At 58.4% G+C, this 16,588-nt stretch overlaps 1 protein-coding gene across 3 annotated transcripts in view; it reads left to right on the top strand.

The window, feature by feature from the left end:
• The window catches only part of NFATC1 (nuclear factor of activated T cells 1), a 103,532-nt gene that overhangs the window by 22,008 nt on the left and 64,936 nt on the right, over window positions 1-16,588 (top strand). For all 3 annotated transcript variants that reach the window (XM_075532497.1, XM_075532499.1, XM_075532498.1), the window contains exons 4-7: window positions 7,233-7,435; window positions 7,591-7,763; window positions 8,284-8,424; window positions 15,097-15,152. In XM_075532497.1, the coding sequence (XP_075388612.1) occupies window positions 7,233-7,435; window positions 7,591-7,763; window positions 8,284-8,424; window positions 15,097-15,152 (573 nt within the window). The remainder of the gene's footprint in view (window positions 1-7,232; window positions 7,436-7,590; window positions 7,764-8,283; window positions 8,425-15,096; window positions 15,153-16,588) is intronic.

Genomic DNA, 16,588 nt, shown 5'->3' with positions numbered 1-16,588 from the left:
CACTCTGCCTTCTGGGTACGGCCCTGAGTCTAGGGGAGGCGAGTGGGGGTCAGGGCGGGCCCACCTCTGTGCACAGTGAAGTCTCTGCCACGACCCCCAGGACCACCTTGGAATGCCAGCCCACCAGCCCCTGTTGACCCGCTGTCCAGGCCATGCGGCCCCTTGCCCTGGCCGGGCATCGGGGACCCCTGAGCGAGGGTGATGGCTCTGTGGGACCGCCTGACAGCGTCAGGCCCCTGCCTGGCCGTTGGGGGTGAGTTTGGTCACGTGCTGGCATGGATGTACATTGCTTCTCCAACGCCCCCCAAACCAGTGCCCTGCCATCAACAAGGAAGCAGGCCAGGTACCTGCCCTTCATTCAGCTCAGTAGGTAAAGGAAAAGGCTGCTGCAGGCCGGGGGCAAGTCCCAGGGACAAAGGCTGCTCACCAAGCACCAATCAGAGGCCGGAGGTGTCCCGGGAGGCCAAGAGCAAAGCACTTGGGCGGCATCTGTGCCTGCGGTGGAGGTGGCATTTGCGGCTGTGCTCTTGAGGGCAATTAGTACCTGCAAGATGGGTTGCTGGGAGCAGGGCCATGGAGGGCGGTCCCCTACCCCACTCCCAGGGAAAGGTCAGCACGCCCCTGGGGCGGCAGTAGCAGAGGTGTTTCTCTGAGTACAGCAGAGCAGACGCTGGCCCAGGCCGTCCCTCGAGGGGGGTTAATTGGGGTGCTTCTTGCCAAGAGGAAACTGAGGCACGGTGAAGGTAGGTCTCTCATCGGGTGGGTCGTCCCTGTGCCCCAGAGCACCAGAGGTTGGCAGAGCCCAGGCTTGCAGCCGTGCTGTATTCTGCAAGCTTCCTGCCTACAAGCGCGTCTCCTGGAGCACACTGCTCCACGTGGGCCCCAGGCTCTCCCTGCGGCTGTGGGAAAGTGTGAGAATAGCCAGGCCTTTCTTCTTGGGTGTTTAGTCTGGAAGCGCCACAGCCCTGCCCACTACAGTGACCTGGCTGGGTGGTATGGCTGACAGAAGTCCAGCAGACAGGACACGCAGGCCTCTGGGTACCACAGACAGACAGACTGACCAGGCAGGTGGTGGGGGCTGGCTGAGACTTTGCTTTGCCCTGGAGGGTCTCCTGGGGTCCTCGTCAGCTGTGCTGTCAGCTGCACTGTTGCTGCGACTCTTCCATCCAAGGACCCTGGGCCCTGGGCACCGGGCACCGGGCAGTCAACCCTGCTCCCCCAGCGCAGCCCAGACTCGCAGAATGGGAACCACCTGGTGGGGAGACACCTGAAGCCATCCTTTAACTCCCTGTAAACAACAGAGCACTGTGTCGCCGACAGGTATCTCAAAATCAGCACGTGTGTTGCTGGAGGCTGGTGGCTGGGGGTGCATCTGTGACTGAAGCAGAATGGATGTCACCCCCACCCCTACACGCACACACACACAGGATGTAAATGTCAGGAGACAGTGGTGCAGGCGGGGCAACGGGCGAGTCCCTCTCTGGGAGACTGTCCTCAGTCAAAGCTTCTCCTGCACTCAGGTGGGTGGTGAGCAACTCAACAGAGGCTCGCCGGGGTGAGGGAGGGGTGGCTTCCTTTCTCAGTGGGTGGACCACAGCTGGGATAAAAATAGAATCTGCACATAAGCAAGAAACAAATGAAATACAGAATGCTCTCAGAAGTTGTCAAGACTCAGTAACCACAGGTCTCATTCTGTGCCATGACCTCAGCCCAGCAGTCCACCCCCACTCTCTCTTCGGAAGTGGCCACCTTTCGAAGACACAGAGTGGGCCCCTAGCTGCCATGCTGGGGATGGTCCCCAAGATTGAGGTATGGTCAGCAGTCAGGGTCAGCCTCACTTCTATGCCCTTCCAAGTGGCCGCTTCCCTCTGTGGGCCAGAGGTCACCCTGTGGCAGGGTCCCCGTGTCACCCTTCATAGAGCATCTAGCCCTGTCCCCTGAACCAGGCCTGTAGCTAGTGACCAAGGGTCAGAGCAGGCTGGGCCATCCTCAGGGTCCTCGCTGTGGCAGGAGTGAGGCAGGAGGTGCAGGCGCTCGCTCCGACATCGGAACCAAGCGCTCGGGCTCGTGGCACCCGGCCTTGTCTCTTTAAATGTGATTCATTTGTGCCACGTGAATGCCGACATACAGGGCAGGGTGCACAGGATGGACACAGCAGCCTGCACCTCTCCAGGTGCTGTGCCTCCCAGGTGTAGACTCCAGACTCCCAGGCAGCAGCTGGTCTCTCCGACGGTTGACCGGGATTTGGTGAAAGTTTGCTGACCAATCTCTCTCTCCATTTCACAGCTCACACACCTCTGGTTTCCTGTGTTGACAGTCCCCACCGCCTCCCGGGGTGCCTGCCCCTGCCTGCCCCTGAGGCTTGTTTGGGGGCAGATTGTTCTGGGGAGCACACCGTTTGAGATCTCTTTATTGTTTGGCTGGGCTCAGTTCCTGGCTTGGTGGGTATCTAAGAGGTCTTGGGTGTTCCACCAGTCTCTAGTCGACAAAAAAGAGGACTTTGTTTTATGACTTTGAGCTTTGCTCCCACACCACCCATGGCTTCCTACAGGACCCCTTTAGGAGTTGTTGGCGCCACCGGGCCCCTCTGGTTCTGGCCTCAGAGGTGAAGAGGCTGAGGTGCACGTGATCCATTCGCCCACAAGACTGATCATTCCCTCAAATCTTTTCTTTTCTTCACTTGCCTTTGCTCAGAAGGAGGACAGACCAGTAGTTGCTTCTTAAAGGGTCACTCGACAGCTTTCTGGGTGGCAGTTGCTACTCACTGAAGGAGGATGTTGTCTTTGTGGGGCAATGTTGCACCCATTGGCCTCGATGTCCCTGTGGCTGTGGTTTCAATTCCCCAAGTCCAGCGACTCATGTCCTCAGGTGTTTGATTATGACTCCTTTCAGAGCTGTGCCTCCTCCGAGCCCCTCAACATCCTGTGTGCTTGTAGTCCACACAGGTATGCCCTGCACTCGTGCACACACTCCTGTGGCAATCATGGGCTGCCCAGCCGCATGCTTGTCTGCCTGTGTAGCCACTGAGAGGTAACACTGGTGTTGCAGGTTTGCGTCCTGAGCAGTGTGTATGCTTGCTGTGTACATCCCACATCTTCCTCGACCTTGGCCTTGGCCATGTTGTGCTGCTGTCCCCTGTCATGTGCATTGCTGTTCCTGTCACCCCATCACCACCCATCTCCCCTCTGGTAAGCGGCCCCCCCTTCTCCTCCCTCCTCCATGGCCCTCCAGGGATGCTTCTCTCTGTGTGGACCTTTTCTGGGCTCCCAACATCAGGAGCCCCTGCAGTGTCTTTTTTTCACGGATGAGCAGTGTCCCCAGGTGCAGCCACAGCATGAAGGGGCTCTCCGATGCACCGTGAACCTCTAATACCTGTCTGTGTATTCTGCTGTGTGTGCGTCCGGCAGTGGCCTATCCATGCAGCTGTGACGATTGCTGGGTCTGTCCCATCTTTCTGCTGCTGTGAGCAGCTTCGTGTGCACCTGCCCCACCCATGGCTGGCCTTTCTCTGGGATGCATGCCCAGTCGAGGGGATGCTGGATCCCATGATCTTTCTTTGTAGTTCCAATTTTTCAAAGACGCGTCCTGCGGTCTCCCACAGAGGCTGTGCGATCTGACCGTCATCCCAGCTGCTAGTCTCCCCACACCCTCCCCGCCGCTTGTTGTCTTCTGCTTTGCTCTAAACTTGGCTGTTCCTGCGGCGCCAGATGATGTGCATGGTCGTTTGGATTTGCATCCCAAAGCAGTGAAGGAATAGGCCCTGGTGGCCCTGCAGGTTCAGCGTTGGGCTGCAAACTGCAAGGTTGGTGGTTCAAACTCACAGCCGAACCTTGAAAGAAAGAGTGCCTGTTTCTTCGTGATAAGGTGTGCAGGTCCGGAGACCCCTCAGGACAGTTCGGCTCAGCACTTGTGTCTCAACCGCCTCGGTGGCAAGGGCTGAGTTTAGGGAAGGTTTCACCAGGTGTTTTGGCCACCCGATCATCTCCTTTGATGAAGCTTCTGTTCATGTCCTCCATCTAGTTTCGACCAGACTGTTTGTCGAACTCCTGTTGAGGTGTTGAAGTTCTCTATAAATGTAAGAGTCCCTTGTCAGGTATGTTGTTCCAGAACGTTCTCCCAGTGTGTTTGTAGGGTCTTGTGTTGCCCTCTGGAAAGGTCTCTTGATGTGTATATATGCATGTGCCTGTTTAATATTAGCAGGTCCTGGTCATCTCTTTTATCTTCTGCTGTTGTGTACTTTGGGGCCCCTAAGTTTGCCTCCATTGTTTCCCTGATGATCTTTAGTGTCCTGGGTTTTTATGTTTGGATCCTTGATCCATCTTGAGCTCATTCTTATGCAGGCTGTGAGGGAGGGGTCCTTTTCCTTTGTCTGCAAGGAGACATCCAGCTTTACCAGCATCGTTTGTTAAAAGACTTCCCTGTCCTCGCTTAATGCGCTCCTGGTCTCTGTCGAAGATGAGCTGTCCACAGGGGATGGATTTATGACTGGACTCTCAGTTCTGCCCCGTTGGTCTGTGTCTGCCACTGTACGGCCCCAGGCTGCTGTGACCATCATGACTGTGTAGTAGGTTTTGAGCTCTGGAAGTTGCTTTGTTTATTTGGGGTCTTTTTATTTCCCTATGAAATTGCTGAATGGCTTGTCCATCTCTTTCAGGGACGTGAAGCTAGTTCACAGACTGTGGTGTCTTCTTGCCCTTGTGGGCGGATGTGCGGTTGACAGGAGCCCAAGGGCAGACTATTGTCTTGCTGCCCTAACCTGACCACTCCTGCCTAGTCAAACAGCATTGGTGGGGACCCCAGGCCTTGATAGATATAGGGTGTGCAGGTTTGGGCATCTTGGAAACTGGCTTTCCCACCAGCTGCCCGAATCCTAGGCCACCTCTCAGGCCCTGGCTCCTCACCCTGCCGATGGAATAAGAATGCTCACTACATAAAATTAACCCCCTCTGGCCTCAAGGAGACAGCCCATGTGGGTTCCTTAGATCTTGAGAGTGAGGCCCTCCAGGGGGCTGGCTGGCTGTGTCAGGGCTGTTGGTAGGAGGTAAAGATGCAGGCTCCTGTTCCCCAAGCCCTTTCCTTCAGTCCCTGCCCTCAGGACACCCCCCCCCCCCACAGTCCCCACTTGCGCCCTGACGGAGGTGGGAGGATGCTCTGTCTCCTGAGGGGCTCCCATCAGGGTCGCGTGACGTGTTCCATCCATACGGGGAGACTTGCACCCCCTGCCAGCCTTCACTGAAGCTACAGGGAGCAGAATAAACAGAGATTTCTGAGCCAATTCAATGATTGATCATGAGAGCCTTTGACCAGGTCTGAATCTATTATATAAGCTAATGATTGGGGGACTGGAATAGGGTGGGAGCAGTCAGTAGGAATAAGGAAAACACCTGGGAGAGTTCTTTCAAACGAAGTTCCTGGGAAATATTGGTCTACCCCCATGGATGATGGCTCAGTAACTCTCCTCCCTTTCAGCTATTGAGATAGATGGGCTGTTGACCCCAAAGCCAGTGGTTCAAACCTTCTAGCCGCTCTGAGGGAGAAAGCCAAGTCTGTGCGCATCCATGGAGAGCAGGGTTTAAGGGCTGGTAGACAGGTCTGTGGTCCGGTTCATCTCCATGGCAGTGGGTTTGGTCCTCCCATTCATCTGGTCCTTGTTCTTAATTTTCCGTGGAAGGAATTGTAGAAAATTTTTCACAGCAAGGAATTTCCACAAATAAGAACCCAGGAAGGGATGGAGTGTCAGGACCACAGGATGGAGGTTAGGGGAGACTGCTTGCTGACTGCAAGATCGCACTTCAAACCCACCGGCTGCCCCGAGGGAGAAAGCTAAGGCAGTCTGTTCCATCGAGTCCAAGTCTCTGAAACCCTGGGGGCCCGTTTTTCTCTTCAGAACGGACTTGAGGACATTGAGTTTGGTCCCTGGGGTTGGTGCTACGCTCAATTAACCCAGTGTGGGAAAATGGCCTTAGCAATGGTCAAGCCCGTTTGAGGGCTCCCTCACCCCCAGCGAGGTCCCTCTGGGATTGTGTGAGGATGCCGACCTGACCTGGGCCGTATGTGCGTCATTCCCCTTTCAGTGGGCTCTGCTCCAGGCAGGAGGTGGGGGGGGGGGCGAGTGAGGGGCGAACCCACAAGTGCTGGTTGAAGTACCCTAGCTTTGAACCAACACAGGGTCCCTTGTTGGCGGCACAGGTCCACTGATGGACACGCCTACTGGCCCGCCTGCCTGCCCTGGGGTAGTTAGGTTGAATGCATTTGCCCCCGGCCCCCATCCCAGCCTGGTGGAGGCAAGTGCTAAGGTCAGCACAGGAGTCAAGCCGAGCCCACCAAGTGGGGCAGCCTGCCGCCTGCAGGCCCGCGTGGATGGAGCCCGGCCGTGTCTAGTTTGGGCTATAGTGAGGACAAACACTGGCCTTTAAATATTGATCGGGAACACAGAACTGCCCTCAACCCCGACACCAGGCTGGCCATGTGCTGCAACCCCGGCCCTGGAAAGTCACTGAGAAGGCAGGCTTGCCTGCCCAGTCCTTTGGGTGAGACTGCAGTGGTTCTGTCTGCTGTGTGGGTCCCCAGACCCCTCCGCAGACAGGCCGGTGACCACGCAGCTAGCACCTGATACGCAGACCATCCGGAATGAGGGCAGTGAATTATTCATTACTGAAGTGGGCACCGGCAAGAGGCTCTGGTCATCTGGGCACTGCTGGCCGGAACTGTCCTGTAGCAGATGTCCCGAGAAAGTGCTCTGGTGCCTGGGCCCCCTTCTGAAGAGCAGTGGGGCTGGGACCAGTGCCCCATCTCCTTAAATCCATCTAACCAGCTAGTCTCTTGCCAGCCAGGAGCAAGCTCATCGGGATGAGCTCCTGCTCTGACCACAGGGCTGCCCAGTGTTGATGGAAGTGGGGGGTGGGGGGATATCCAATGGCCAGGAGGGAGGGGAGGGGAGGTTGTGCACAGTGAGCATGGAGGCGGGGCGGCGTGGCTGTCACATGGAGCCCACTCTCCTGCTAGGGAGACAGCACAGTAAGGAGGGGGTGCAGGCGGACCTATGGGTGCACTCACACTCATACAAGGCCTGCCCCTGACCAGGTCCTGGGGTGCCAACCCGATGAAGCATCCTCCGAGTGCTCATTCTATCCCCAGCAGGACACGGTGGGGGGTGGGGGGGGCGTGAGTGGAGGCCGGCTGGGCACTCTGGCCGGGAGAGTGGTGCTCACGGCCCTTGGTTCTCTCACCAGCTACATGGCTACCTGGAAAGCGAGCCTCTCACGCTCCAGTTGTTCATTGGGACTGCGGACGACCGCCTGCTGAGGCCCCACGCCTTCTACCAGGTCCACCGCATCACGGGCAAGACCGTCTCCACCACCAGCCACGAGACCGTCCTCTCCAACACCAAGGTCCTGGAGATCCTGCTGCTGCCTGAGAACAACATGCGGGCCATGTAAGCCGGCACCATTCTGTCCCAGGAACCCGTAGGGCTGTGGGGAGGAGGACAGGGGCTACGGAGGGTCTGTGGGGGCTTGGCTGTCTGAGGAGGGCAGTGTGGGACACAGGGGGCTCACACGGCACGCAGTGACGGGGCATGTGGTCTCACAGCATCGACTGTGCGGGGATCCTGAAGCTCAGGAACTCGGACATCGAGCTTCGGAAAGGGGAGACGGACATTGGCAGGAAGAACACCCGAGTGAGGCTGGTCTTCCGCGTCCACATCCCACAGCCCGGCGGCCGGACCTTGTCCCTGCAGGTCGCGTCCAGCCCCATCGAATGCTGTGAGTCCCGACGCCCCTTCTGCAGGGGTCCCCACCACACAGGCCTTGGGATGGTGCCACCAGCTCGGCCTGTGGAGAGAACAGGGAGCTGGTGTTGATGGACACGCACCCTCCATGTCTCAGGCACAGGGAACACAGACACACATTTTATCCAGAGACTGTGCGGGCCTTCAGAAGCTGGTGGGGGCTCCATGGTCTTCATTCCATTTCCCACCAGCCCCTGATGCCCCTTGTGCCTAGGCCATTTCTTGAGAATAATTCTGAAGCCTCCAGGCTGGAGGGCGGGATGGTGGCACCAATGACAGTCCCATGAGGACAGGTGGGCAGTGTGCTTAGGATGGGGCCAGGACCTGTGTGCCCACTTGGGGTCCCCAGGAGTGTCGCCACGACCTTGGGCAGCTCCCACAGTTGTTCTCACACTGCCTCGCACCCACTGCCCCCCACAGTTGTGGTGACACTTCTGTGCCCCACCTGGTCACCTATGTGACTCCCACCCGGTCCTGCCCCTCCCCACCCCCAGCTCAGCGGTCTGCACAGGAGCTGCCCCTGGTGGAGAAGCAGAGCACAGACAGCTACCTCGTGGTGGGCGGCTCAAAGATGGTGCTGTCGGGGCACAACTTCTTGCAGGACTCCAAGGTCATCTTTGTGGAGAAAGCGCCAGGTGAGCCCCGCAGGACAGGTGTGTGTGTGTTGTGGGGAGGGAGGACAGGACTCTTGGGCACCGTTGGGTCATGTGTGCAGCCTGGCACCTCGGTGGGCACCCTGGCCCAGAGGTCCTGCTGCTTCCAAGGGGACGAGACAGGAGGGTTTGGTGTCCTCTGCCCCCACTCTTCGTTCCTCAGCCTCTTCCCCATGGTCCTGTGGCCCCTCCCCAGCCCGGATGGGGCACCCCAGCTCACTCCTACAGGGCACCCATGGAGAGCTGCCGTATGCAGGGAGGGCGCCCCTCCTCAGACAAAGAGGGTGGAAGCCACCGAGGCTGCGCTGTCAGATTGGTAGTAAAACCCATGAGTAGATGGACGTGTCCCCACACGAGCTGTCCTTGGCTGCACCCAAGGGGCTGGGGGACCGGGGATCTGGGGTCACAGGTCCGGGGTCTCTCCAGCAGTGGGAGCTGCTGGCCTCCTTTCTGCTTCCTGTTTTCTGGTGAAGCTGCCTGACGCAGCCAGCGCGGCCGGGCACCCGCTCTCTGCCCTAATCAGCACCGCAGCGGTGGCAGCTGCATAATGGGCGGTGATTTTGAGCCATTTGGGGCCACTTCAATCACAGGCAGGAACACCTCCACGGCCACTGCACAATTCTCTCCTCTGGGGGTTGCACCGCATGCCCCACTGTGCAAGCAAGCCGGGACGTGGTGGAGGAGGGGCCGGCGCAGCGAGGGGCAAGATCGCCCCACCGAGTGGGGGGGCTCCCTATACCTCATCACAGTTTGCTTCAGGGTCTCCTGCGGGGGCAGGATGGGCTCTGGAGTGGGGCTGCCAGCCTCAGGCAGGGTTCTTGGTCTTTCTGGGGTGCCAACCACAGCCTCCCATCCTGCTCGTCCAAGTGGTGCTGGCCTATCTTCCCCTGCTACCCGAGATTCTGTGCTGGGTCTGTGACCTGCCACTTCCATGCCAACCCCACAGAGAAAGACAAGTCTCCAGGGAAGGACAGTACAGGACCTGGGAGCCCGAGGGCCCCTAAATTGCCATCAACCATGGGCTCAGCGCTGGACCAGGCCATGCCCATCTGTGCACTGGGCCACCACGAGCCCAAGACACTCTCGGGAGCCCCCCAGCACACAGGTTCCACCGCAAGCCAGCTCCCTCTGTACAAACACATGGGCGTCGACAGTTCCCACTGGCTGAGCAGTGTCTCAGCCCACCCAACAGGGACCCTCCTCCTGTGCCTGGACACAGGACTCCCAGCCCACAGGGCAGTAATGTCTCCCACCTGGACGCAAGATGCCCACCTCACAGGGTGGTGGACACCTCCCCTTACTTCAGATGCAGAAAGCCCATCCTGCAGAGCAGTGGAAGCCCCCCCTCCAACACACACACAGACACACACCCTGGGTGCAGGACATCCAGCCCACAGGGCCCTATTCTACTTGTTGTTTGTGAGCCTTGCTCAGTCAGGGCCTAAGGGTCATTGGTGCTGGACGTAGTGAGAAGTTTCTAGAGCAGAGGCTCCTTCTACTCTGGGGCCACTGTGCTGAGTACTGGCCTCCTCCCCAGGGCCACGCCGTTTGTTTTCTCTCCTAGTGACTCAGAGGGGTCCCTGAGGAAGGAGCTGGGACTAGCCAGGCGAGTGTGGTGCCCGTACTCACTCACCCCTCCTACTGTGCCCTCAGTGGGCAGCAGTGTCCTGGCACCTGGACAGGGTCCCTGGGAAGACCATGGTTAGCAGCCTGAGGCTTGTGGCCTGAGGCAGGACCATCAGAATGTCTGTGGCCAGTGTGCTGAGGCCTGAATCAGGAGCCCTGGAAGGACTGTAAGCAGCACTATCCTGGGACCTCTGAGGGGAGCCTGGGAGAGCTGGCTGTGGCTTTGGCTGTGGTTGTGAGGGGTGGGCTGTCCAAGGAGGAGCCACAGGTGTGCTCCAGCTCTGTTTGTGCTCCCGGGGCCTTTCCCCAAAAAGATGGCAGGTGAAAGGTGGGGTGTTTGGGTAGCCTGTCCTGGCATGGGGGAGACCACATCCCGGCTGACTGGCTGTAGCGTGTGGAGACTGTTTGTGGAGAAGCAGGCCTGTCCCGAGGGGACCTGGCACCACCCACACCGTGGTGTCGGTAGACACTGAGTCCGGATGCCCTTTCCCCGGTCTTTGTCTGGGAGGGACCTTATGGGCACACATGTGTGCCCATCTGCACGTGCCTGTGCAGACCTCCCTTGTGAGATGCTGGGGGCTCTGAGAAGCACCCTCGCCTCCCACATAAATGAAATGCACACACTGCTCATCTACCAGTCTCTGTCTCCTCACACAACCTGCCACATTGGCCACAATAGCGAAACATCTGCTGTTTGCCCACGGACAGCATGCGTGCAGCAGTAACGAAGGCCGAGGTGTGGGACGAGAGTAACACTGGGGAAGAGGGTCCAAGCCACGTGCCAAGGTGCTGCGCCAAAGTCCTCCGTGGCTGAGCAGCTGTGGAGCGAGGACATTTCATAGCCGGCCATGGTGTCACCATCTGCACGGTGTAGCCTGATGTCATCAGCCTCCGTTTTCTCATTGCCGGGTTTTAAAACCCATTCAGTTTTATTGCTTATAATACGTTGAAGATAATTAAAGTAGAGGTTTTCCAAGCCAAAGTCTGACCTGACGTCATGACAGCCAGCAGCCTAAAAGAGCGTGATTTTGGCTGATACCAGCCTTGAACGGTGGAGCTCCCAGCGGCTCCGCAGGAGAGAGGAGGCCTCCACCCTCAGAGGGGTTTCCCGTCTCAGGAATACACGGGGTCTTTCTACTCCTTCCCAGGGCACAGCGGACAGCAGTGAGCCTGGAGTTGCTGTGTCCAACTTAGCACCCATGAACATAAAACACGTCCTTTCTTTTTCCTGTCAATTCTTTTTAATCTCTTCCACAGTGGTAGTCCTTTTTCATTTGTTAAATATTTCCCCTGTGCCCACCCTCTAATGCCAACACTGTGCTTTAGGAGCCAGTATTTGGAACCGGACTGTGCTGGTGAGTGTGCCGGCTCACCTCTCTCTGAGCCCTGCATCTCCCCTTGCCCCGTGCTCAGAGACGTGAACAACTGTGAGCTTCAGTCATGCTCAACATCTGCCAGCTCTGAGGGCTGCTTTTTGCTCAGTTTTCTGGCGGCCTGGTTGTGCGATTTTTGGACTGAATGAGACCTGCGTTGGTTTCTACGGCAGCCACCACACCCAGCAGTATGCTGTGGATGAAGCAGTACCCACTTTGTGGGCAGTCGGGGCAGGGCTCAGCCGGGCGGTTCTGCTGGTCTGTCTCCCTCCCCTCAGCCTCCTTGTGAGAGCTCTTAGTGATGTGTCCTGCCCTTTCACGTGGTGGCTCAGAGCTGTCTCATGGCTGAGTAATACTTCATGGTGTTTTCACACCAGAGGGTTTGTCATTCACCAGGTGAGAGACACTCAGGTCGGTTCCCCGCGGGCTGTGAGGAGTAGTGCTGACAGGAACGTTTGTGTACGTTCCTCTTTGAGCCCCACTCCCCTTTCTTTGAAGGGTATACCTCGGAGTGAGGCTGCGGGTCAGTTCTATTCTTCACACCTCAGTGGGCTTATGCAGAATGAAGCTGAGCATGTCCTCCAAGAATATGGGTGGTAGGAAGATGAAGCAGCATCAAGGTCGGAAGAGGTGGCAACCTGCAACGCAGAGGACACAGTCATGCTTGCTGACAGCGAAGAGGCCTGGAAGCCACTACTGATGAAGTTCAAAGACCACAGCCTTTAGTCTGGATGGCATCTCGACAGCAGCAAAGCAAACCTCTCACCTGGACTAAGAAGCGGCATTGTGGCACACAGAGAAAGGACTGGCAAGTGTTTTGTTTTCCATGGCTCCACAATGAAGGCCCCAAGGCGCAGCAGTCAGGAACCAAAGTCTGTAGCGCACTGGGCAGCGCAGACTTGGGTAAGAGCAAAACGAGTCAGGAAGCCTGAAGAAGTGCTGCCTTGGAGTTGTGTTGGTGAAGAATGTGGTGCCAGTGAGTGTGCCACAGGCACCAGAAGAACCAACAGACTCAGGTTTGAACAAGCACCGTGGGAATGCCCCTTTTGCGGTGACGGAGGGTGGGATTCATCTCAGGTGCTTTCGATGCCGTCTCTGCAGAGCAGCTGCTCCAGGAGCAGGTGAGGTGGAACGCGTGCACTCTCTGTCAGCCAGCTGATGAGGGAGACCTGAAAGTGGGGGACCCAACCTCCCTGCAGCCTTCCCCCAAGCCCCAGGCCCCATCTGGAGCCCCTGACAGCAGCCCAGTGAGGACCTGGCTCTGAGCACCACCCTCGGTGTGCCCTGGAAGCAGCCTGCCCTGGAGGGGCGGAGTCCCCCTCCAGGGGAAGGAGAGACAGAGGAGGCTGGGTACCAGCAGGCCTGAGGGGGTGGGGAAGTGAGGGCTGGGCTCCAAGGGATGGATGCCTGTGCGTTGTGTCTTCAGTGGGTCCATGTCCAGTTGCCTTCTCCTCCTGGGCTCGGTCATTCACACACCTCTGACCTCTGTGAACAAGGCTGGCCCCAGGGGGGTGGCAGTCACCAGCCCTCTGCTGAGGTGGGCCTTCGCCACCCCCCACTTCCCCCTCCACCTCTGAAATGGAGCGAGACTGCCTGGCATTGTGGCTGCTGGAGCGGGCCCACAGCCCTGTCGCTGTGGAAACCTCCCTGGGTGTGGCGGGGAAGCCTTTCCTGTGACTCACCCACAGGGAATTCCCTCATGATCTGGAATATTTTTGCTCCGGCTGCCGCGCAGTTTCCTAGCGAGGAGTCCAGGAGCCGATAAGGCCGAACACAAAGGCACATTCAGCTGCCACCGCCCTTCCTTGCCGGGTGCCTCTCCCTGCCTGCGGGGGCTTGGGCAGGCGGGTGGCTCCTGAACCAGGCATCCAGGGCCTAGAACTGACCACCATCATGTCCAGAAGTAGCACAGGGCCGGAAATGCCTGCCTCCCAGGGGTTCTGCAACGGTCACAAGCACCCCTAGGTCAAGGAACTGCTGGACCAGCGTCCCCCAAGTTGGGGCTGGCCAGAGAGGGTGGGACTTTCACTGGGTGCCAGGGGCTGGAGAAGTAGAGCCGCTGAGGGCCTGCAGGGCGTCTGCTGGCCTGTTGTGTCTGAAATCTGAGCTGTGTGCCTGGGGCATAGCCTTGCACTGCCTCCAGTGCTTTTGTTGGTGGCCGGCCAGCAGGCACCTCCATGCAGATGTGTCCTGCTCACTGCAAACAGTCGTCTGTGCTTGGTGCTCTCCTGGGACCCCCAAGGCCCTGTGTGGGCCCCTCTCCTCATAGACAGGTCCCTGAAAGGGCTCCAACCCCGCCTTTAGTTCATGTGCCTGCCCCCTGTGATCCTGCGCAACCTGGCATGGCTCCCACCCCCAGCAGAGTCTGCCTCTCCCCATGCCTTTTCTGTGGGCAGGGCCTTCTGAGAGCGTGAGCTAGTGGAGACCAGCGCGGCCAGCCTAGGTGGCCATCAAGATGCTCCCCCCACCTCCAGCTTTCCTGTGGAGCCTTGGCAGTAGGTGGGGCATAAGGGGTGCTTTGCTGTCATCAACCCCCGCGTTTATTTTCGTGTTTTAAGTAGAAGGTTTTGAGACTCTGTGAGACTAGCTCCATGCGGAGTAGCTTTGACTTCTGTAAGCAGAGTGGACGCACCCCAGGCCGTTGGAGTGTCCAGTGAGTGGTGCAGGAGGACCCTGGGGGCTGACATCTCTCTGACGCCCCTTCTTGGGCTTGGGAACCCTGCTTTCATGGGACCTCTGCACAGCCCTGGTCTGGGGAGCTGTGCTCAGTACCTGCTGACACACAGGACAAGCCTGTGATCAAGCTCCTGGCACGGTGGGATGGCGTGGGGAAGCTCACCACTGGCCAGCTGTTCAAACCCACCTGGCCACCCTGTGGGAGGAATGAGGCTGTCCAATCCCGGGAAGGATGACAGCCTCAGAGCCCCTCGGGGTGTCTGTGAGTCTGCCTCCCTCTAGCTGAGGCTTTGCCACGGGCAGACACCTCTCTGAAAACCGCAGCGCTCCTGACTGCAGAAGACCAGGGGAGAGGCTCCCCCAGCAGCCAACATCTGCTGGTACAGGACACCTTCCCACAGCTGGTCCCCAGGCAGCCTGCTGGCTGAAGGGAGCCCCTGCCAAGTAGCCTTGTCCTGGGAACAAGGCCTCCTTTCACAGGCCCTTTAAAAACATGCACATGGCCACAGGGGTGGAGTTAAAAATACCTCGTGTTTTGCACCGATGAGCCCTGAGGGGCAACTGGGCTTCCTCTGAGTCCCCTCTGCGGGCAGCCACTTGGGCGTTGGTCCAGTGGGGGTGATGCCTCGACCCCTGGGCCCCAGGCCATTAGAGACCCATCCCTGTGTGCAGATGTGTCAGGCCCTGAGGCCACCTTCTGTGTCCTGTGAGGAAGCACACTGACCCCAGGTAGGCTGGTGAGGGGCCTCAGGGTCCACGCTGGGCCTGGCAGGGTGCTGGCAGGGCAGGCAGGGGGCTCTCTTGAGGGCCTGGTGCCTGAGCTTCCCTCTGGGCGCCCACAAGCAACTGCCCTGACCCCTGGGCAGTGAGCTTCCACAGAAGCCAGAGGCGGGGCTCTCTGGAGCTCCCATAAGATTTGGGAGACAGACAGCCAGTCTCAGGCCACACTAAGTAACAAATCTCCTCACGATCTTTCCAGATGGCCACCATGTCTGGGAGATGGAAGCGAAAACCGACAGAGAAATGTGCAAGCCAGTAAGTACAGCCCCACAGCCACCCCAAGGCAGGGCAGGGCTACAGACCCTGGGCCCGAGGCTGCTGTGTCAATGGAACCATCTAGTAACACTACGGTGAACAGCTCCCGAGAGTGAGTGTCCCCGCTGGACGGACACACAGAGCCACGGAGGTGCCACGGCTCAGCCCAGGACATGTCATGGGGCTTCGTGCCATCTGTGTGGCCACATGCCCCTCCTGGGCCCACATGCACCTGTTTACACCTCTCTTGACCCCGCTCACGCCTAGCAGCCCCTGTAGAGCAAACAGTGCTGTTCCTTGGAAGGAGGGCCTGTGGGTTTCGGGTTTGTTGCTCGAGTTTGGGGCTGTGTCCTAGGGAGCAGCAGGCTTGCTAGACTAACCTCAAGCACGGGATTTGTGAAGAAACGCAAGCTCCCCGTGGCTCACCTGACGGGTCCGGTGGCCTGTTCCTGACAGTGTAGGAAAGCCCAGGCAGGGGTGGGGTGTGTGTGTTTTTCTACCTGATACAGCCCGTGTGCACAGTTAAGTTATTTGGGAATGGGATTCACATCCAATCCTTAGCATTTTCCTCAGGCTTCTCTTTAGATGGGACCATTGGAGCCATGTGAACAGGAAGAAGCCTGGGGGTGGGGGAAGCTGACTGGTTTCCAGCCTCTTCACGTTGGCTGCTAGGGCACCCTGCCCACACAGGGGGCTGAGGTGCTGATTCCCCCCTCCACAACCCCCTCTCAGTGCCCTTTCTCCTCAGCACTTCCTCCCCTCATCATCGTCCCCTTCAGGGTGCTCCCCCCTCAGCACGCCCCCCCCCATTCCCTCCTCCCCTTGGCATGGAAAGTGACCCCTGGGTTTTCTTGGATCCCAGCTGCAGGGATGTGGCCAGTGCGCCCACGGGGACTCTGCTGAGACCCAGGTTGCCCTACCCTGCAGGGACCCCCATGGGCTCCAGGCAAGGACCCTCACCCAGCCTAGCCATCCGAGCCACCCGAGCAGGAGGGGACCCAGCCTTGCCATTTCTTGTAGCCACAGCACACTCTGGGCTATTTTGCTGGGTTTGGTTCTGTTTTGTTTTCTTTGCTTCGACTTCTTTGTGGGAAAAGCAAGTAGGCATTGTTTGGTATGAAGCAGTGACAGGCCTGGACGTGTGTTAGAACGTCTCGTGGGACTCCCTTTCCTAACCACTCATAAATGCTGGTCCCTCCACAGTCGCCAGGCAGGCCTGCCACCCACATCTGCTCCCTCTGTGCATGTCCCCCAGAGGGTCTTGTTCCAAACGGCCTGCCTCAGGGTGTCTCACTTCCTCTAGCATGTCTGATTCGGAGAATCTGAGATTGGTGTGTGCTGGCCACTTTCTAGAGATTTCCTCAGAAGGCCAGGCAGGGAGGCTTCAAATGAGCCCGATCAGGTCTGCGGGAGATGGGTGCCCTGGTGGGTGCTAG

This window comes from Tenrec ecaudatus, chromosome 15 (genome assembly GCF_050624435.1).
Source record: "Tenrec ecaudatus isolate mTenEca1 chromosome 15, mTenEca1.hap1, whole genome shotgun sequence".
Lineage (NCBI taxonomy): Eukaryota > Metazoa > Chordata > Mammalia > Afrosoricida > Tenrecidae > Tenrec > Tenrec ecaudatus.
Note: the sequence above shows the minus strand (reverse complement) of the source record. Positions and strands in the feature narration are given on the sequence as shown.